This window comes from Mytilus trossulus, chromosome 2 (assembly GCF_036588685.1).
Source record: "Mytilus trossulus isolate FHL-02 chromosome 2, PNRI_Mtr1.1.1.hap1, whole genome shotgun sequence".
NCBI lineage: Eukaryota > Metazoa > Mollusca > Bivalvia > Mytilida > Mytilidae > Mytilus > Mytilus trossulus.
In genome coordinates, this window is record NC_086374.1 from 64,670,737 (window position 1) to 64,694,731 (window position 23,995).

At 32.6% G+C, this 23,995-nt stretch overlaps 1 protein-coding gene across 1 annotated transcript; it reads right to left on the minus strand.

The window, feature by feature from the left end:
• Nucleotides 1–1,096: 1,096 nt before the first annotated feature.
• On the minus strand, nt 1,097–10,477 carry LOC134705938 (fibroblast growth factor receptor 3-like). The gene is made up of 7 exons (XM_063564651.1): nt 10,426–10,477; nt 7,085–8,024; nt 6,631–6,723; nt 3,738–4,021; nt 2,498–2,648; nt 2,071–2,208; nt 1,097–1,449 (listed from the first exon to the last, which is right to left on the minus strand). The coding sequence occupies exons 1-7, from the start codon at nt 10,426–10,428 to the stop codon at nt 1,109–1,111; spliced, it is 1,950 nt and encodes a 649-aa protein (XP_063420721.1). The 5' UTR covers nt 10,429–10,477; the 3' UTR covers nt 1,097–1,108.
• Nucleotides 10,478–23,995: the final 13,518 nt, after the last annotated feature.

The window sequence follows — 23,995 nt, forward strand, 5'->3', positions numbered from 1 at the left end:
CTTAAGCAATTGCATTACACAATAGCACTTATCATTCATGATAACACGTGGTCCAACAATAAAGTGAACATGTAAATTAAATATTTTTTTTTTATAAAATTCGTGTTTTCATGATCCTAGCTAAAAAATGTAATTATAAGTATTGAATGCTTCATTTTGTAACTTCATATTGTTGTAAAAGCGTTGACCGTAAGCACATTTTTAGAGTGCTTCCGCGCTTCAAACAAAATATACTTCGGTCAACGCTTTTACACCCCAATGAAGTTACAAAAAGAAGCATTCAATTCTTAATTACTCTTTATACTCCAGCGAGTTAAGTTTATTTCCTAAATATAGTTACATAGCTACATTTTGTATAATGTTAATTTCATCATGGAACACTTTCTCCACAATCAGATGTCCATTAAGGCATGCAAATAAGTTTGACATTTTATCAACATTATTTAAGTTGCAGTATAAGAACAATATTAGGTCAATGTCATAAAAATATAAACTTTTTTGTACTGTCGCAAAACTGGGAAAGGGCTCGGTCCCCAATTCTCAACCTCATACAAACAAGTTTATATTTTTCTTTCATTTACCTAATATTGTATATTTGCCTTTAATGAATGATATGATGATTGTTCTGGAATGTAATCATTTTTTTGAGTTGTAACTTGTAAGCGACTTGCAGATCAGCTAGATTTGGTTTGACAATATCTGAGTCACAACTTGATCGATTTCAAATTCAAATGAGAATTTTCAATTGAACAGGTTTATATTTTTTTTTAACAATTATAGATCAATAAGCCATAATCAGTAACCGACACAAAACACCCATAATTCACAACTGTAACTTTATTTTGTAATGCAAGAAAAAAAGATATATAGTTTTAATAAAATCTTATAAATACTTTCATGTATTTTATACCATTGGACTCAAAACGATTTTTTTTGGTTTAAGTTATCTTAGAGCCTTCGAGAATATCAAATTTAACATTTGTTTTACATTAATGATATTTTAAAAATATAAAAAATGAACGCCCTCAATCTTTATCATCTCTTTCTGTCTTTTTCTGTCATTATTTCTCATAGACTTTCAAACTACAAAGTCTGTCCTTACATATCTTTATGATATAGTGCATTTTTCTTTGTCTTTCGGTTGTTGTTTTTTCTTACTTTTGCTACGTTGTGTAGGGAGTATGTCTTCGTGTAGATCGCTAAGTCTGTTTGATGCATTTTCCTCTTCGTTACTAGTAACTGACATTACATCGTCGCTTCCTATGTCTTCGTCATTAATTACTTCAACTGTGTCGAAAAAATTGTAAAGGAAATCAAAAGTTGGTCGTTCGTCGGGATTCTCATTCCAACACCGCAGTAAAATATCATAAATCAAATCTGAACAATCTTCAGGTTGAGGATGTCGATAACCAGATTTCATCATAGGGATAAGGTCTTGTTTCTTTATTCCTGTCAAAATAATAAATAAAATAGCTTTTTGTGTTAAATAAACTCACCATAGATATTAGGCTCACAATTTTGTAGGCCAGTCGCGCCGCCGGTTTCGTCAACAAAAGACTCATTAGTGTATTTATAGTGACGCTTGCATAAAAAGGTTTAAAGGTTATGCAAGTAAAGAACAAAGCTGCTGAGCATTGAGTAACCATAAATGTGATATACGCCATAAAAAACGATTCTTTCATTAAAAAAATTGATGTATCTTAAAAAAAATACTCGTATCCAACTCTACTTTTACTGTTTAAACATAAAATATGTTGTATATATTTCTAATGTTGAACTGAATTCCATAGTTGCTGTCATCTTGAAAGTATATTGTACTTATTTGGAGAATATTCTTTTGAAGTTGTTATAAAATGTATCCAATCTTATTGTTTATTCAGATAATAACATATGTTTAAACTAACAACAATTTCAAGAAGTTGTGGTTACGGTAATCGATGCATACGGTAGTAAAATGTTTCTACAAACAAAATAGCTACGACTCGTATGTTTGTAAGTTGAAATAAATACACAACAACAACAAATACATTAAAATATATGACTTTATCAACAGTTCATTTGTTCACCTACCAGGATATGGTTCCTTTCCAAGCATCATTATTTCAACCATTAATATTCCAAATGACCAGACGTCAGACATTATGGATATTGTTTTGTCAAGAAGAACTTCCGGTGCTGTCCATTTAATAGGTACAGGAAAGGCTATATCTAAATCAAATAAAAAGATAGAAGAAATGCATTAATATATTGTATTAAAAATCGTTTACATATAAAAAGCGTGGCACCTCTTGACATGCGAAGTCATCGGATTGACTGCCCACAGTTGGTAATTGTGTACTTGTACTTCATGCACAGTCAGATGTACTCCCTATTTTTGCAATGGTTAGAAGAAGACCTATTAAAGTGAGCACAATTATATTTACCATGTCACCACGGTTTGAGGTTATACATTTCGCTTCTTTCATTTAAGTGAAAGGTTTTATAAGAAAACAATTACCCATTTTTAGTGTATCTCCATTGCTTAGAATTTTGGCCATTCCGAACCCAGTGATTTTAGCTATTATTCCATCAGCAATCAACACGTTTTTTGCGGAAAGATCTGTATGGACAATTCTTTTAGAATTAAGATATTCCATGCCATTACACACCTGTAATCAAAAAGTATTGTTAGATCTTAGACATGAAGATAGTACACACTGCAGCTGTTATAAAGAAAAGAAATGATGAATACATCGCAAGGACACATGTTCAATATTCATACAAGACAAATATCGAAATGGGTGTAATTTTAAACGAAAACATTTCTAATTGATTTGGTGTATTAGTCTAATCTGTTTGAAATTATCTTAGTCATAAACACGCGTTATAATACCGGCGTCACACATCAGCGTATAGCTCCGACGTATCGGGCGTTCAAGAAACGTATGGTTGTGTATGTCTGGCGTTTGTCTAACGTAGATGGAATGCGCTACGAAGGAAAAAAGTTTCTTGAACGTATTTGAAACGCGTCCCGATCGTACCTTGGACAAACGTTCTATTATGGGGTGTTTGTTACAAACACACCCGCATGCGTTTTAGTTCAAGTCGAACGATCTCGAAGCCTATACAACGTGCCCTACACGTGTCTCAAACTAATACAAATTTTCATCCAGCTCAAGCGTGTCTAGCGTATACATGTACGCTACACGTACGTTATACATACGCTACTACACGCGCGTTTAAAGCGCTACAGATACGTTTGAGACACGTCATTATAGCATGTATGAATAATATGTTTCATTAAAAGGTTCTACAATTAAACTTTACTGTCTTGTTTAAATATTTGTAATTGTATCTTGAATCTCGCAATCTGCTTTTACTGATTTCACTAATTTTATTGATTTGTTTCGTAGTTTAAAGAACAGTACGAAATTACAGTTTCCGTAAAAATACAAATGTTTAACAAAACTTTAAAAATAACATTTTCTCAATCTTTAAGCTCATTGTTATTTCGAATAAAAAGGACAATATAAAAATATACGCTTCATAGACAAAACGAGATATTAATTTATAAATTGAAGCAGTTATAACAACTCGGGGCGGGGGGGGGGGGGGGGGGGGGGCAAAAATATAGCGGATAATATGAATAATTAAGTACTAGTGTATGGGTATATGACGTATGATTGGTTGAATTAGCTAAATTAATAAGTATCAAATTCAAATGCATAGAAATACGTATAAATTAAGATTGGTTTTACCTGTACTGCAATTGAGGCAAGTTCTTCGAGTCTTTCTGATATATAGTGTGACTGCCTATCCATTTTCCCTAGAAACTGCGATAAGTTTCCTTGCGTCATAAATTCCATCACCATAGAATATGGTGGTCCAACACAAATTCCATAGAGGGTGATTATGTTTGTATGATTACATGTAGCTAGGATGTCAATCTGTGATTTTAAGTGTGTAACGGCCGCTTCGCCGTCCTTTGCAATTTTTACGACAACCTCCTTGGATCGTCCTACTTTTACAGACGCCCATGTACCTTTGAAGAAAATAAAAAAAAGTTAATACAGAAGAGAATATATATAAAACAGTGCAAATTAAGGACGCTTTCAGAAATGGTTTGTGTTATGTGAAACTCACTATTGTTGACGTCCTATTGATGTAGTTTGCGAGTTATGAGAATGAGAAAGCTGCGTAACGTAAAAAAACATGACTTCGACATATCCGGGGATATACTAGTATATAAATCCGTATGTTTGTTCGTCCGACCGCTAATCAATCACACTTATGGTTTACTTACGTTAGATAGAGAACCGCTTTTTGGAATGTATTGAAACGTTAATTGAATGTTTCGGACCATTTAAAACAGATTCATTTTCGTCGTTTCACTTTTGTCGTTTGAAAGATTTAGTAACTGATTGTTGAAAAATGTTTGAAGATCTCTTTCTTAAACCGATCAAATTCTTAATGGAATATGTCAGACCACTGAAGACGGGTTAAGTTCAAATGGTTTCGAGAAAATCTATGTAATCCTCGTGATCAATGAACAACGACTATTTAAAATTGGTTGATACTTTAGGGGGAAGTTTTTGACAATTTGACAGAAGCAATTTAAAAAAAAAAATCATTCATTTTCACTACCCTCTCGAACTCTGGCAAAATTAATTCATCATACTTTCACAGAACGCTGCTAGATAAACACAACCATGATCTCTTAGTTACTGCACGCAGGATATCTGTGATCTCTATAGTTTTATTTTAAATATTTTCCTTAAACAGATGTTACATGTGTTAATGATATATAGTGAAGTGCCAACACGTCGCATGTACTTAAAGTTTAGAAAGATAACCATGATAACGATGCGATCCTTTTGAATGTTACAAATATCAAATGCAGTGGCAAATATTCCATGCTGTTGAATCCAGACAGATATCTTACAACATGGCTGGTTTTTGTTTCAATTAAAAAAATTCATAAGGGTTCCGCGGAACCCAGTGTCTCGCCTACTTTTGCTGTAACTCCCAGGCTCAACAAAAATGAGAAAACAATCAATAAAAATATTCCTCTTGATACTATCTTTTAATAGTTTATGAATCGAATAAATATTTTAAAAAACATTAACTGCAGACTGTATGTAATGTTAACTGGAAGAAACACTAAGTCCATTTATAAGTAAAATACAGATACAGGTACCAAATAATAACACTATTTCTTTTCTAGATACTAGCTTTTGATCATAAACAAGCTTTTGTCCAAGTTTGGTACACATTTAAAATAGTATAAGAAAGTTGTTATTTTTTTAAAAATTTAACCACAGAGTGAATGTGTTGTATCCAGGCAAAAAACCTAAGTCCATTTATAAGTAAAATACAGAAAAAATGGAATTTTATTTTTGCAAACTTTACTTCTGGATACTATCTTATGATCATAAACAAGCTTCAGTCTAAGTTTGTTAGAAATCCAGTATTAATAGTTTAAGAAAGATATTCAAATTTTAAAAACTTTAACCACAGAGTGAATATAATGTTTCCCCGCAGAAAAACTAAGTCCATTTATAAACAAGAGGCTGTCACAACGACAGCAAACCGGATTTATTAGCATTTATTTGTGTCCTGGCAATATCACAAGAACTATTACTGATGATTGGTAAAAGTGAAAATCATCAATATCAAATTTGACCTCTATTTTGTCATCAGTATCAACATATTAAAATTTGAAAAGCTTAGATTGAATGGTTCGTGAGTAAATGCAACAACGTGGATGGAAACACCATTTTACGATCTTTCAAGAACCATAACTACTGAACGGTAAAAGTCAAAATCATCATTATTGAACTTGACCTCTATTTTGTCATCAATAACAACATATTAGAATTTGAAAAGCTTTGGTTGAATGGTTCATGAGAAAATGCACGGACATGACTGGAAACACCATTTTTCAATCTTTCAAGAACCATAACTCCTGAACAGTAAAAGTCAAAATTGTCATTATTGAACTTGACCTCCATTTTGTCACCAGTAACAACATATTAAAATTTGGGAAGCTTTGGTAAAACAGTTCATGCGAAAATGCACGGACACGACTGGAAACGCCATTTTTCAATCTTTCAAGAACCATAACTCCTGAACTGTAAAAGTCAAAATCGCCATTATTAAACTTGACCTTCAGTTAGTTGTCAGTAACAACATATTAAAATTTGAAAAGCTTTGGTTGAACGGTTCATGAGTTAATGCACGGACAACATTTTATTGCCGCCCGCCGAGCATCCCCAAATCAATAACCGACATTTTTGTCACAAAATCCGGTTAATAAAATACAAAAAAAAATGAATTTCATTTTTACAAAATTTACTTCTTGATACTGTCTTATGATCATAAACAAGCTTCTGTCCAAGTTTGGTAGAAATCCAGTATAGTTTAAGAAAGTTATTAAATTTTCAAAAACTTTAACCACAGAGTGAATATTTGTGGACGCCGCCGCCGCCGACGACGACGACGACGGAATGTAGGATCGCTTAGTCTCGCTTTTTTTTTTTACTAAAGTCGAAGGCTCGACAAAAATCAAAGTACAGCTGGTCACTGAACCCTACCTGCCTAATTTGAACAACAAAGTTCCCTTTCACTTTAAAAGTTAACCGAACTTCTTACCTTTCCATAGGTCAGCAAATTGTCCACTTTTGATTTTTAGTCCTTTCCTTATTGATGCGACAGGTATTTCTAGTACGCCAACAGTAATTTCTTCTGGAAATTAAGGTTAATAGTATCCCATAGATATTATTTTAAAAATTGATGTCTTCGTATCATAATATTAGTAATACTTTCTGTCAGCATTTTAATTTTCACACCATCATTTGATACATAAAATATACATATCTATTTACCGAATTAGAATTTGACGTTACATGACAAGTGTTACTAGAAGATTCATAATATACATTTTGGGACAAAAAGCAGCTAAACACAAACAGGTTTATCAGCATCAAACTAAAATGAAGTCACAGAATCAATCACTAGCTTATTCAATCTATACTAGTATATGCAGTTTCTTAATGGAAATGGCCTTTTATATTTATTATTCTTTAACATATATTTTACTATTTACCAGGATCCAAAATTGTTTGTTCTTTTGTCACTCGAGCTGGAGGAGGAGGCGCAGACTTGGAAACTTCTGGTATTGACGTCTGATATACAGTATTATACACAATAGGACATGGTAACACTTCTACGCTGACGCTGCCAAGAGACTTGACGCACCAATCTGTTGCATTGTCGTACTTCATTGACATTTTAGTTATCTTAGAAATTGATGTGTCTAATTCATCTGCTTTTGTGTGGAGATCCTGCTTCACTTTTCTTAGTTGAAGATATCCTTGGACATCGGATGCATAACGTTCAACAAATTTGAGTTCCTGGTCACTAACCTCGGTTGACTTGTTTATTTGTATCATAGTTGCATCCTGAGCTTTTACCTTTTCTTCAATAACTTTCTTCTCTTTCGCAAGATCATTCATCAAAGATTTTTCTGCTTTATCGAAAGTGTCGGTTGCTTGTTTTTTCGCTTTCGATAAACTATCTAAGATTTCCCTTTCTTGGTTTTCAATCTCTCTCAAGTTTCCGTTTCCATTTTGTAGCAATTTATCGACTGTACTAATAATATTTTCTATTTCTGCAGATAATTCTTCAATAATAGGGGAAGATTTTATATTTTTTGAAGCTTCGCTCAAAGGTATTACATTGTCACAGTTTCGATGTGCTTCCACCATACAAGAACGACAACATGTCTTGCTGTGGGACTGACAATAAAACTCCAGTAGAATGTCGCAGTGGGTGTCACAGAACGTTTGAGTTGTGATGGTAGATTCTGGTAATGAACTGATTTCTTTAGTATCTAATAAAACATGAGATAAGCTCAGTTTGTTGCGACGGTGTGCCCTCGTACAATCGGCGCATAGCGCTTCTTCGCAGTCAGTGCACCAAGTCGTGGCACAGGTTTCCACTTCATCCCTTGAGCAAGGATCACACTTCTGTTCTGACATTGTACTCTAAATAAAATGTATATCTATTATGTCATAATATTTTAAAAAGTTTACATGGGAGTTTTTCACAGTAATACTACTTCAAAGGCTGTCCGAGATAAATAATGAAATCAAAGTTAACGCATGTATATTTATTGTTGCTAAACGTCAATTTGCAAATTCGGAAGAGATCAGATAAACATAGATAAGTTCGGAGGTTTTGAACTGACTGACCTTGAGAAAACGACAGCTAATGGAAAATTTGTCATTTAAAAAAGGGGGAAAAAGGGGGGTTCATAACAACATGTCATGAATTTGGGTTTTTTTTATTTACGAAAGAGATTGTCGTTTGGTTTACGAGAAGTTAAAAAATATTGCACTCTTCCAACATCTGTCTTATCATGACAATCCCGATCAGACAGCTAGTAATTTAAACGAATTTACAGATCACATGCGCTTGATGGTTACACTTTCAAATTTTTAATATATTTTCGCTGTGTTTTAGATTTTTTATTTAATTTTTCTTAATGATTCCATTTAAATTCTCTTTTTTAATGTGTCAATGAAATTTTGCATTGACATAATTTAAAGCGTTCTACAAGATAAAGTCTATTTGTATATACTTGAATTAATGTCATGAAGAAAACAAGAAAACGATTATTTGAACGAAATGAAAAAGCATATTTACGGGGTGGTTCATAGCGGCAAGTGCTAGATTGACAAATCTTGCCCTCCGTATCATTTTGACGTGTTTAACTTCGTACTTTGTTTGGCCTTTTTAACTTTTTTTCGATTCGCGCGTCACTGATGAGTCTTTTGTAGACGAAAAGCGCGTCTGGCGTATATACAAAATTTAGTCCTGGTATCTATGATGAGTTTATTTAAATCTTGTTTCTATTCGTTCAACATCAAAACGTTCATAACTCGCTCACAAGAGAAGGGGTGCACTGTCTGATTTACAAAGCTGGGTGATATATTCAGAATATTACATCGGATAACGGGAAATATTATCCAATCTCAACCCAGGAGAGTTTCAGCGTAGACGACTGGAAATACTGATCGAGGAATCAGAATCTTTCTTTTTTTTCTCTTTTGGAAACATAATTCAAACTGGGAATGTTTTAAACTGGATGGAAAAGCAACGTCAAAGATTTTGTTTGAGATACAGATACCCCATTCTATACTGAGTAACCTTAAACCAGATATACAATCAAACAATAAATGACTTTATCTACTTTTATTTTCCATATGCGACGCATTTTAATTTATGAACTCAAATTGAAATATTTTAAGTATTCAAACTTTTCAGAAACAAAACGTACTTTAGATTGCATTATTGATCCCTAAACAGCATTCGAAATTATTGTCTTTTTGTATTGACTTACCTGTTAGTTAGAATTATTGTTATTAAACTAAATAAGAAATTATCTTTTTCTGTAAATATTGCAAGGGTCAAAAAGTATATCTTCCTTATGCAGAAATCATATGTCCATTTATTATCTAATCTTTAAAATTAACAAAATAGACCTATTTATCTTGCATTGACACACCACTTTGTATTTTCAGAAAACTTATATTTAGTAGTTTGGTATAGACCGTTAGAAATATAAACTTGAGCCATATAATATTATATTATATTTGCGTAGGTTTTTTGTAGAGGAACCTACATAGCATATAGTTCAGGTCAATATATTTTGTTGGTGTGACTGTCAGACCATTTTAGTTCTGCCGAGATGTCACAACTTAGCATTAAGTTTATATCAAAATAAGTAGATGTGGTAACATTGTCAATTTCAAGACAACTAAATAAAATCATCATAGATACCAGATTTCAAATTTTATATTTATGCCAGACACGCGTTTCGTCTACGAAAGACTCACCAGTGACACTCGATTCACAAAATGTTAAAATGCCAAATAAAGTAGGAAGTTGAAGAGCATTGAGGACCAAATATTCTTAACGTTTTGCCAAATACAGCTAAGGTAATCTATGCATACGGTAGATGTTATCCACCAGAGAAAATGCTACAACAATAGCTAATTTAAGTCATTGGCTGGTAAGGATAGGAGAACATAATCGCCAAATAGGCTGAACTTTTACATCCGAACTGAAATGCAATGGCCATTTTTACAAAGCCAATAGAACAAATGGCTTCCTAAAACGAAATCCCAAATATAGACTCTTCTTATGTAAAGGAAAATGCATATAAAATAATTGTAGACCTGTATAATTACAGAATATGCCAGTCAAGCATGGAATCCTTAAAATAAAACAGAGATTGACCGACTATAGATGGTCAACGAGCAGATATGTGTTGGACAAACGCCGGCGTCATCATAACAATGATAATCACTCGAGTGTAAGCAAGATGCTAAATCACATCAGAATGAAGATATCTGGAACATAGGCGAAAAATGCAAGACTCACCATGCTTTTCAAAATTGTAAATGAGTAAGTCGAAGTGACAATGGAAGGTCGTCTGATGTCACTAAAACCGGTGCAGGACGTGACGTCTATATTACCATGACGTCCATAGGATGTATCGGTCATACTTTGTTCATGGTTTTTTTCTAATAAATGTTATATGGGTCATTGTCAAAAATGTGCAATTTTCAGTACTTCCGTGCTAATTTTGAAATTTCTAATGAGAAATGCAATTGTAAGTGTATAATCGAAAGTTCGTAGGATGTTTTAGTCAGAACATTAATATCAAACACGATTTACATCTATTTTCATCAGATAAAAAGTCCGATGTTTGCATAATTTGTGTGCGTACAGTGTCAGAGTAACACATTTGAAATTATTTTTTTCCGATTTTCTGCTCTTCTTGATACATGAAAAAAGAAATTTTTTATAACGTTAATAATACCTCTAACGAAAACTCGAAGTGTCTTTATTTATATATGTAACATTTTATCTACATAAATCTAAATGCTCTTTCTGAGGTTATCTCTAGATTTAAGAGAATAGGAATTCGGTTAAAGAAACAGAAGTGTGTGTTTATGGCCGAAGAAATTGTTTCTTTGGGATTCTATGAAGTAGAGAGTAAATTTTAAGCGATCGATAAAGTCCGACAAACGTGACAGAATTGAAAGCATATCTGGGAATGTTGAACCATTATGATAGATTCTTACCGAATTTGTTTCACTTGTTAAAGCCGCTACATGTCAAAACAGCTATTAAAATCCGCATCAGCACTTGTACAAATCGATCCGACAAAGAAAATTTATCTTAGCATGTGATGCATCTCCGTTTGGAGCAGGGGCCGTACTTTCGCATAAAATGGAAGACGCCAGTGACAAACCAAAAGCTTATACATCTCGAACACTTACATCAGCCAAGAAGAATTACTCCGTTCTTGAAATTGAGGGTTCAGGCCATTATATTTGGTATCAAGAAATTTCATCAATATTTGTATGGACACTTCGTTACAATCATAATCGATCAAAAGCCGCTATATGTTTATTTCGATAAGATAAACCTATACCGACAATGGCTGCATTTCAAATTCAAAAATGGGCACTGACTTTAGCTGCATATACGGTTGAATATAAAGAAGGGAGTCTGAACGGTGATGCGGATGGACGAATTAGACTACCTCTGATAACAAACTGTGAAAAGACACCAACGTTAGGTGATACTATATAATCAATGGAACATTTAGTCAAGTATGAAAGTTGATGCTAAACAAATTTGTAAAAAAAAAGTGTACACGCAATGACATAATACTGTTTATGGTGTTCACATACATTTTAAATGGGTGGCCGACAAAATGTCTAGTGAAGACATTAAACCGTATTATAGTCGAAATGATATTAGTTGAATTAAACTAAGGACATCCAGCAGTTACCAGAATGAAAATCTAGCAAAAAGCTATATATGGTGGCCGGGAATGGACAATAACTTGGAATTAACAACAGTTAATTGTTACAGTTGTACATCCTTGGGAATATCCGAGCCATTCGTGGTCGAGACTTCATATAGACTTTGCAGGAACAATCACGAATCATGGTTGATGCGTATTCAAAGTCGATATACATACACGTCATAAATTCTACGGCATCCGAAGCTACGATTGCAAAACGTCAACAATCGTTTGCAACTCGTGGATTATGTGATCTCATTATCAGGGATAATGGAGCTGCATTTACTAGTATGGAATTCGCCGATTATGTACCATCAAATGGAATTGAACATCGCACTTCGGGGATTAGTGGCGTGGCATCCAGCTAGTTACGGTTGTGCTGAACGAGTTGATCAAAGTTTCAAAGAAGAAATAAAGAAAATCAAAGAAAGAACTATCCAGGCAAAGAAGAACCGTTTTCTTTTCAACTACCGTATAACGCTACAAACAACGACACCATCAGAATTGCTGATTAAAAGGAAACTCAAATCACGGATAGATTTAGTTTTCATATCAAATGGCGGATAGACGTGTCATACGAAGTCATATTGATCACATCAGAGTACGAAACGTCGATTGCACAAACAATGAAAATGAATAAAATGTGACAATGACAGTGAATTGATTGAAACAGAAATAACTTTACCGATAGGTACTGCTGAGACCGAACAACCAGAAAAATCGAGAAACATTCAAACTTGGCTGAACAAATGGAACCACGCTTTTCGAAGAGAATAAGAAACGAACCATCGTATTTCAAGGATTTTGTGTTAAAATAAATTGTTGATTTATACAGATCATAATAATCCTCACAACCATGTGAAGTGCATTAAGTACTTCGCAGTGCATTTGTGTACAATTGGTAACTTTCGAGACATTTTTTTTATATGTATTTCATTTTACTGTGTTACTATGGTTATCAAATCAGTTTATGATTATTATGACTTGTTACTTTATGTAAGTTTTGAATTACAGTTATATCATGTTTTAAGTTTAATTATGTGTTATTTTTAACAATCGTCAATAGTTGAATATTGAAAATGCATTAGGCCATTTAACCAAAAAAAATATTTGTAAAAGTTAACAGAAATCATAGCTCAATGACAGCTAAGATTGGGCAGGATTTATTTATTATTATTTCCTACGACTAGTAATAAAAATTAATTTAATGTTTATAATGATTCCAACACAATATACTCTGGTCATTTTCCAAACTTTTGAAATTGTCTGTAACCATAAAGCTGATTTCACACAAAGTTTTTATACCAGGGCCTTTAAAAGTTTAAAATAAGATATGGGTTGTCTCATTGTGGAAGGCTGTACAGTGACCCATAGTTTTAAACATCCACATCCTCATCAAATATGCATAATCTTGTCTCCTCAATTTTGTGAAGAATATTTATATAAAGTAGGTACTCTATTTTGGTTGTTGTATTCAAAGTTACAAACACTTTCTCATTTTATATCTTAGTATGTTTTTTTTTATAGATTTTAACAGCTCTAATGTAAAGAGTTATAATCAGTAAAAGTATACATAAAATAACAGATTTAAAGTCCAGGTCATCAAATAAAACAAAAGTGCAACATTTATCATGGAAGCCCAACATATATGTTATCTAATGACCGGTTTTGTGACTACCATGGTCTGAAAAAATAATCTACAGTGTCAGATTGCGTGTTGTCTAGTTTAGTGTCAGTTTTCAGCATTCCCTGAATCGTTATAACTGTTTGCTTTGGAAACATTGAAAGTTTCTTAGAAAGTCGCAAATTTGATATGAATTCACTTCCCTTCTTTTCATTCACATACGAACATTTTGGAGATATATTTGCATGTATTGTCCAAATGTTTTCATTTTTTGGAATGTGAAAAAGTCTAACACAACATTTGAAACACTGAATAACATTCGACACAACACAATAAAATCCAGCTTCTGCCAATTGTTTTACACCCAATTCACTTATATTACATGTACATGCTTTAAAGGTTTCCATTCTAGATTCTAAAGTGCAATATTTTTTTTCAACTTGAGATGCAAAATTTTTTTTTTTATTTACATCGTTGAATTGTAAAATTGCATTCTGTATTTCTTCCTCTGATAACGTTTCTTTGATGAATTTACATTCTGGGAACTGGGAAGCGTGTTTTGTAAGTGGATGTATATGGTATTTTATATTGGTGAGCCAACCACTACAGGAATAACACTGTCCATTTAATCCAACTCCTGGGTAGAAAAATCCAGCCTGGGCAATTTTGTTGACCTGATCTAAATCATCTTTAACCCACGATGTAGGAAATGAATTCTTTCTTTCTTCAACACAAGTATATTCTTCAAAACGCGGCTGGACAATATCAGTAACAGATTTTCGTGTTAAACTATACCACGTATTTGGGTAAATGTCAAGAAGAAAGTTTTCTTCTGCCGAATCATACTTTCCAGCAACAGAACAAACTAAAACCAATTGGTCAAAGTCACTAGTAAAACAAATTCAAGATGAACATATATCTGAAATATCGGACAAGACTTCTTTGAATCTGTCAGAGTTATTATCTAGTATAATCAAAACTTTTGTTTTAGGACTTCTCAAAACATGTTTTTGTCCCAAAACGTCTAACGTTTTGTGATCTTGCTGCTTTTGTCGATGTCTGAAATATTCATCCAAGTCAATTTGTAAACAAAGATTTTGTGTTGAAATTATGAGACCAAATATTTGTGATTCTAAATGTTGCATGCTTAATCCATGCAAACCTAAAGTTCCAAGAAGACCATTTTTAGCCAGAATGTTACAAAATGGCATTAGCTTAAATCTGATTTTTGATACAAGATCCTTCATGGAAGCTTTTGTGTTGTAATCAATGATAGTAGTTTGCGACAGTTGAGATAAGTTCTCTTTAGTTATTGATCCAGTAGTTATAAAAGTAATAACGTGATCAAACATTTTACTGGCACTACCGTATATTTTGATGGCAAACAACAGAACACATTCAATATCATATTTTTCAATTTCATCTTGGCATAACTCCTCAGATAATATGACAAGTATTTTATCAGGAAAGGGATCTAATGTCTTAAGGATGCCAGATTGTGTCCTCCCTGGAAAATGGTTAAATGAACAATATTCTAGCTTTTGGTTTTCGAAAATAGGAAAAAGAGTTTTTTTGAGTAAATCCATCTGTATCATCATATAGAATGAATACTTCATACATTTCGAAGTATCATTTGATGATAACTAGTACTGAAATTAAGAATAGCATAATTTTATATACGTTCTTTTTTGCAAAATATTTCCTTTTGATATGCATTTAGGTTACAGTTCTTGGCTGTCGAATCAGATGAAGAACCTCGTGTGTCTGGATTAAACGGAGTCTCCGCACATTTCACTCATTCTTTGTTGCTGAAAAGTAAATGAAATTGTTTTGTTTAAAGAATTTTAAGGAAAATCAAATTTTTGACAAAATACAGGTTTCTGACACGAAACAAATGTCAAGGTATATTGTGCAATACTGTTATGTAAGATTTTTTCTTGAAACTTTTCAAAAATTTCTCAAGTTTGAAATTTTTTTGGAGCAATTACCCCAACACTCTATTCCAGCCTTTCCTTTGTAATATGGAACCTTGTTGTACAATTTCAAAGAGATCCATGCACTTAAAAACACAAGTTGTTGTCTGGAAACTAGAAAAATGCTTGTTTTTTTGGCTCCTTTTGGGCCCCTAATTCCTAAACTGTTGACACCATAGACCCCAAAATACATCCAAACCTTTAACTTATTGTATTCAACATGGTTGTTCAATTTCAGAGCAATTGAAATACGTATACACAAGTTATAATCCTGAAAGAATACAAGTGGTTGTTTTTGGGTCACTTTGGGCCCCTTATTTCTTTACCATGTGGACCTTAATCCCCAAAATCAATCCCAACCTTTCTCTTGTGGTACTAACCCTTCTTATCGAATTTCAAAGAGATCCATTCACCGTAAACTAATTAACGTTATTGTCCGGAAACTAAATGACGACGACGCTGACGACATCATACCATTATAGATCATTATACGATCACAAATTTTTTTTTACGGTCGTTCGTAAAAAAAGCACTTAAAAATTAGTGTCCTTTATTATTGACTTACCTGTAAGTTAGAATAATTGTTATTAAAATAAAAAAGAAATTATCTGTTTCAGTAAATATCGCAAAGGTCAAAAAGTATTTGCTAATGCAAAAATCATATGTCCATTTATCATCTAATCTGTAAAATTAACAAAAATGGACTTATTATCTTGCATAAACACACCCATTTATATTTTCAGAAAACTTAAAATAATTTGCGACATATAATAACATATACTATATAGAATAAGTGCGTTGTACTGCCTTAAAAAAAACTTGAGTGCATTACTAATTATTGTAATAGAGGGTCAATATTATAAACTATTGTTAATTAAATTTCTTATATGAAAAACATCAAGAACACATTAAAAAGGTGAAAGTAAGTTTAGAAATATATAATATTTACAAAAAAGGGGGAGTATCCATTCCTCGAGCTTGAATAAAAAAAAAAATTATAAACTAAAAACAACAGTTTGTTCAATGAAACCTTAAATATTGAATGTATAATTATGCTCCATATTTCATTTTCAGAAAGTATCACTAAATTTTCGAAGTTATCTATAATGTCAATGTCTTATGATGTGTACGGATCCCGTATTTCAGTGCAGAATTCCAAGACGAATAGAAGCAGATAAATGTTTGCTAGATTTTTTACTATATGATGGGATTTGCGTATGTTTTTTCCTGAAGGTACCTTCATAGCATTTAAAACAGTTCAAAATATTTTATTGATGTGACTAACCGTCCATTCTAGTTCTGCCGAGATGTCACTAGTTGGCATTAAGTTATATCAAAATAAGAAAATGTAGTTACATTTTCAATTTCAAGACAACTTAAATTTTAACTGAACTAGTACGGAATTTTATTAAGAGGCCTGGGGAAGACCATCTCAGGGTGTGGGATTTTTCACGCTACGTTGAAGACCCATTGGAGATCCGTCCGTTGTCTGCTTTTGATCGGATTTTTGTCGTTTTGACTCTCCCCCATTTCCATTCTCAATTTAAGTATTATCATCCACCAATAAGCAACAACATCAGCTAATTTAAGTCATTGACAGGTGGAAGATAAGAGAACGATTTGAGCCATAGTCATCAAAGAAATTATTTTTACAATCAAACAAGTGTGGACACAGATGAGTGTGGATAGTATGTATGGATGTTTGACAGTGTCTTATGACAAAATGAGTTCTATGTTTTTTTCTATATGGTGTTATTAACTATGTTGCACGATGACAACCAATCTGAGCATTATGAGTGTTATTTATTAAATTTTGTATGCCCCCACCAACAATAGTAGATGGGCATTATGTTTTCTGGTCTGTGGGTACGTTCGTTCGTTTGTCCCGCTTTAGGTTAAAGTTTTTGGTCAAGGTAGTTTTTGATGAAGCTGAAGTCCAATCAACTCGAAACTTAGTACACATGTTCATTATGATATGATCTTTCTAATTTTAAAGCCAAATTAGACTTTTGACCCCAATTTCATGGTCCATTGAACATAGAAAATGAAAGTGGGAGTTTCAGGTTAAAGTTTTTGGTCAAAGTATTTTTTGATGAAGCTGAAGTCCAATCAACTTGAAACTTAGTACACTTGTTGCATATGATATGATCTTTCTAATTTCAAAACTCATAACTGCTCCAAAAGTAATCTGAGAGAATTTCAAGCATTTTAAGCCAATATTATCAACATCTACTAATGAGTCTTAATATGTCTACATATCTAAAAAGTCATAGTATTCAAAAGGTAATGCAAAATTATTCCTTTTCATTATTTTTGTTATATGGATACACATTTGAGTGATACATGTACCAATACAATATTTGTTGTGGTATGAAAGTGCAGTAATTAGCATTTACTGTAACTATGTTAATTCACACAAATTGAAAAATAAACAAATGAATGGACCAGATGCTCCGCAGAGCCCAGCTTTATACGACTGCAGAGGTCGAAGACTGAACAGTTGGGGCTAGTATTGACACAACATTCAAGCTGGAAACAGCTCTTAGTTTGGATTGTGATTAAATAGATGACACAGCTTAGGTTTCTGACACAGAATGAATGTGGTCTAATGAACTTAAAATATTTGTTTTGCTTTTGGGTTAGGAGCAATTCACTATGCTGTTGAATATTAATCCTTTCAAACAAAAATATCTGAAGAAATTTTCTTTTTAATTTCTGAAATGAGAAACATTTAGAGGAGACAAACTTCAGTTAAGAGATCAGAAACTAAAAAAATGTATAATTTTTCCATTTGTAAAAGGGCATACCCTAGAAAGTGCGTTCAATCACTGAATGGTTATTAATGACTGCTTTAATTTATCAGTTGGTAATAAAATGAATATTGCATTGTATATTGTATAATTGATTTAAGTTGTCTGAACAAAGAAAGATAACTCCAATTTTCAAAGAAGATTTCATAAAGCATTGGTATTAGGTAATTTAACAACCATTCTGGACAAACTCCAATTAAGGGTCTTGAATTTACAAAAATGTTTGTTTTTGGTCCGTAATTATTAGACTGTTTGTCCCATAACCCACACAATATATCCGAACCTTCTACTTATGGTATTAAACATTGTGGTACAATTTCAGAACAATTGAAATACTTATACACAACTTTTTAAACCGACACTAGATTAAGGCTTGTTTTGGGCACCTTTGTACCCCTTATTCCTAAACCTTAGGGACCATAACCCCCAAAATCAATCCCAAGCTTCCTTTTGTGGTTATAAACATTGTGTTATAATTTTGTTGATTTCTATTTACTTATAATAAAGTTATTATCCAGAAACCATCCATCTTTCGGACAGGATACCAATTTACGACCCCAAATGTTTTGTGGTTGTATAAAAATGTTGAACATGTGCAATGAAGTTTTTGAAATCGATTAGACTGGATAGGCCTTATAATTTTTTCCCTCCTAATTGAAGGACCATTTACACTCAGGGCCGAGTCATCAGCAGGCAATACAGATGTATTAAAACAACCTAGCATCATATTGCTAGTAGTGGGAGTAGCATTGTCCGGTAAATTTGTTCCCACTTTTTTTTTTATAAAATGTATGGTTCAAATCAAAATAGAATGCTTTTATCTCCTGAATACTTACATTGTACATAGAGATGATACTACTTTGACAAATCCTTGTCCATTAGAGTTGTCTGTCAAATCTTAATTTCACAAAGAATGAATTGCATAACAATGAACTGAGCTCAAAGCAAAGTACTTTAATAATACACTTAGACAAAGAGCTAAATCCAGTGATATACTTTGTACTACAGGTCCTTCATGACCATCCATCCACCCAAACCATATCTCAATAACATTCCATACTACATGATTGGATTCAGAAGTCCTGAAAAAGACATGACTTTCTTTATCTTGTTTTAAGTATATATGCACAGGTTAAACCTTTATTGTGGATATAATCATTCAGTATCTAGCAACTATCAATTTGCTTCATGCACATATTGACATAGGTTGATTGCTCCTCTGTTAGAAATTAGAACACACCTCCATCTAATTTTAGTCAACTGACGAAGAAAAATTCAAAACTATATAAAATGTTATCTAAGACTTGTCAGTGTCTATTTCCTTTGCCACTGAATAAGATTCCATATTTACAACCAATAAAAATCAAATATCCCTCTAATAGACTTGGCATTGAAATCGTTTTCTAAAATGGTAGTTATGTGGAACCTAGAACTAAAAAAATTGAAACAATATATCTTAAATATTTCAAATGCATGTACATTTAATAATTCTCCAAAATTCACTTTATTTTTCCTTTTTTGGTTTTCTGTTGGAGACTGTATATTGACCTCTATGTAGCCTTTTCAACTTATAAAAGGGGGGATACATTTCCATAGAATTAAACTTTTCTGAAAGAATTGATTCCATTTATTTTCAATAAACAATAAATATTGAAGTCTATAACAGGAATCTAGGAACAGGCTCAACATTATTTCTAAACATGTATTAATATATACCAAAATGTGGACAAACCTACATTAAATATTCTACTTCAACGACTTTAATTAGTGGAGTAGATCAAATTAAAAAGTCAAAATGGTTAAAAACTCCAATGGCAGTCTTTCCTGCTAAAATTTTGATGTGTAGAATGTGATATACCATTTTTGGGTCTATATACTGTCCTTTAAATTTAGGTCATTTTGACACTGCAAAATATGAAAAAAAAATGTAAACTATGGTCTGGAAAGCACACATGTACAGTTTGTGATATTTTAAGGTATCTTTACTAAGAAAACCTGCAAATCTCAGTGGCAGATCCAGAACGTCTCAAAAAGGTGTGGGGGTTCTGATGGACCAGAGGGTTGCCCACTCCCATCAAGCTTCAATGATTTCTTACATATATGTCATCAGCTAAATTTCCCCCACCCCCTTGGTCTGTCTATGCATCTGTTTATCGTTCTGCGAAATAGTACTAATACTGTTTTTTCCCCTCCCTTACTTGGCCCTAGACAGTTGCTTACCTTTGTAAACATTTTATAATTATAGTCAGGTATATATTGATTGAGAGTAACTTACATAGTAGTTAATGGGACTCTATTTCACACGGTTCTGTGAAATATAATACGGCAAATATATACCCGTACATACTATCCGCATAACACAGAAATCTGATAGATTTTCACTCCTCTGGGAAAAATCAACCTGTGAAATGAAATACCATGCCTGGAAAAAAATTACCGGGACAAATTATCCTCAGGATAAAATATCACAGAGGAAGAAATAAACCGTTACATTACATGAGAAGCCGGTTTGGTTACAAATAATTATGTCACATGAAGGCGCACTGACGTCACAATTTGCATTAATTTTGCAATACACTACAGTTCACTCATACAGAACCCATTATCATGCAAACATGCAACGTGAATGTGATTGGTTATCAAATAATACAGAATTTATGCACATACAGTTAATATAGAAGAAATTAGTTCATTAAATGTGAGTTCGTGATCTTGTGGTTAATACCGATGGCTACAGTGCTGAAAGTCCTGAGTTAGATTCTCACTTGGGGTGCTAAAAATATCAGTACATCAGAAGGGTTATTTTCACCCTCTCACACACATCTTTGTTAATGTTCCGGGATTGTTGAAAACTTGCATATTCATCAATATTTGATTTTGTGGTTTTAACAATCCAGACAGACAAATAGCAATAAGGTGTTTAGGAAAACATGACCTAAAACCTCCTTCATATATGACAAAAATACATGGGAACTCATATTGAATGGTCAAATGTGTTCAATATGAAAATTGAAATTAAGATGGTAAAATCAAATATTAGCCGTTACTGTAAATGGACTTAAAGTATGACTTTTCAGCAAATTTAAAGGGAAATGACACGGAAGGGGCCAAATAGTGTTCAAGGGGAGCAAATGCTGTTTAAATTAGTATGCAGGTTTTTAATATAGAGGGAAGTTGAGTCATCTTTTTGGGTGAAGTTAAATACTGACTAGTGTGTGGGTCTCATTGAGTCTAAGTACGGGGCGCCGAATGGGACTCTTGTGGTTTTGTACAAAATTCAATTCTGTCATAACAAAATCATTTTTGTCTTACAAAACTATGTGCTACAGACTTGTTTTGTGAGAACTTCAATTTTGTGATGACAAAATTCATTTGTGTAGACAAAATTCATATTTGTCATGACAAAAGTCAATTTTGTCTTAAAGGTATGCGCATACAAAATTGACTTTTGTTACCTGATATGGAAATTAAATCACAAAAGTCAATTGTGTACGGTAAGATTCAATTTTGTGAGACAAAATTGACTTTTGTGAAACAAAATTAACTTTTGTAAGACAAAATTGACTTTTGTGAGACAAAATTGACTTTTGTGAGACAAAATTGACTTTTGTGAGACAAAATTCAATTTTGTCATTTTTGTTGAGACAAAAGTCAATTTTGTTAATTTTGTTGAGACAAAAGTCAATTTTGTAAATTTTGTTGAGACAAAAGTCAATTTTGTTAATTTTGTTGAGACAAAAGTCAATTTTGTCAATTTTGTTGAGACAAAAGTCAATTTTGTCAATTTTGTTGAGACAAAAGTCAATTTTGTAAATTTTGTTGAGACAAAAGTCAATTTTGTTAATTTTGTTGAGACAAAAGTCAATTTTGTCAATTTTGTTGAGACAAAAGTCAATTTTGTCAATTTTGTTGAGACAAAAGTCAATTTTGTGACTGACAAAATTCATTTTTGTGATGACAAAATTCAATTTTGTAACAACAAAATTGACTTTATGAGACAAAATTGACTTTCGTGAGACAAAATTGACTTTCGTGAGACAAAAATCAATTTTGTTGAGACAAAAGTCAATTTTGTCAATTTTGTTGAGACAAAAGTCAATTTTGTGACTGACAAAATTCATTTTTGTGATGACAAAATTCAATTTTGTAACAACAAAATTGACTTTTATGAGACAAAATTGACTTTCGTGAGACAAAATTGACTTTCGTGAGACAAAAATCAATTTTGTTGAGACAAAATTCAATTTTGTTAATTTTGTTGAGACAAAATTCAATTTTGTCAATTTTGTTGAGACAAAATTCAATTTTGTCAATTTTGTTGAGACAAAATTCAATTTTGTCAATTTTGTTGAGACAAAATTCAATTTTGTCAATTTTGTTGAGACAAAAGTCAATTTTGTGTAACAAAAGTCAATTTTGTGTAACAAAAGTCAATTTTGTGTAACAAAAGTAATTTTTGTGTAACAAAAGTCAATTTTGTGTAACAAAAGTCAATTTTGTGTAACAAAAGTCGATTTTGTATGCAAATTAGTTCACAGAAACCAAACTAAACTAATTTAATTACAAAATTGACTTTTGTCGCTCAATTTTCAAATTAGGTAACAAAAGTCAAGTCTGTGTAACAAAAATGAATTTTGTCATGACAAAAGTGACTTTTGTCCGCTGATAGATAATTTTGTATGACAAAATTTCAAATTTGTAGTATGATACAAATTTTGTTAAACTGAACTCATTTTTGTTGAACAAAAGTCACTTTTGTCCGTACAAAATTGAATTTTGAGTACAAAACCACAAGAGTCCCATTCGGCGCCCCGTACTAAGCATGACCAATATTGACAATTTTTCGTAAGCGTGAAACGTGAAAGTCAAATTATTGTGTCATGAAAACGGGAAATGAGGTCTGTCGTGAAAACGGGAAATGGGGTTCTGCAGGACCCCGGAAATGACAAAAAAAATAAAATTGCTCATGTACATAGTGTAAGCGGGATATGGGAATCTGACAAAACAGTAAGTGGGATCTGGGATCAGATCCCCCCCCCCCCCAATGAGACCCCCTTATGTAGATTTACCTTCTAATTCTATATAAAAAAAAAAACACAACTAAGAACTACGTTTAATTCACTTTGACTACTGATATGCAAACCTAGAAATATATCATAAAATAGTGATTGAAAGATTCATAACACTTTGAAAGGATAATTCAGACACGTGTTACGCGGGGAGCATGTTTTAAATTTGTTTACAAATAATAATGTCACGTGAAGGCGCACTGACCTCAAGTTGCATCGCCCTTACAATTCACTAATACATGACCATTTTCATGCAAACATGCAACGTGAATGTGATTGGTTATCATATAATACAGAAATAATGCATGCATAGTTTAAGAAGAAATTAGTTCAATGAATCGATGCGATTTTCACTTTTGACACGAATAGGTCGGAGATAATATTGAGATAAATGGGATAAAACGGACCGTCAAAAAGGTCTAGAGAAGCACATCAGTAGAACCTTAACATTAATAAGTAATACTTACCAAAATTTCTCTAATTAAAGAACTATATAACTGAAATTTCACAAAGATAACGGTAAACATTTTGTTGATGGTGATGATGCTATTATCGATCCGTTGAATTCAGGGTCAACGGAATTTTTTGCGTTGCGTTTAAATCATTGAGGCCATCTATTTTTATTGCGGGTTCCACATATTTAAATCGGAATTAAA

Bases quoted from the DNA above. Each gene is read 5' to 3' on its own strand.
- LOC134705938 (XM_063564651.1), bottom strand. The intron at 2,209-2,497 runs GTAATTGTTTTC...TATTTGATTTAG, and splicing joins TGGAGATACACTAAAAATGG to ATATAGCCTTTCCTGTACCT. The intron at 1,450-2,070 runs GTAGGTGAACAA...TTATTTTGACAG, and splicing joins TGGAAAGGAACCATATCCTG to GAATAAAGAAACAAGACCTT.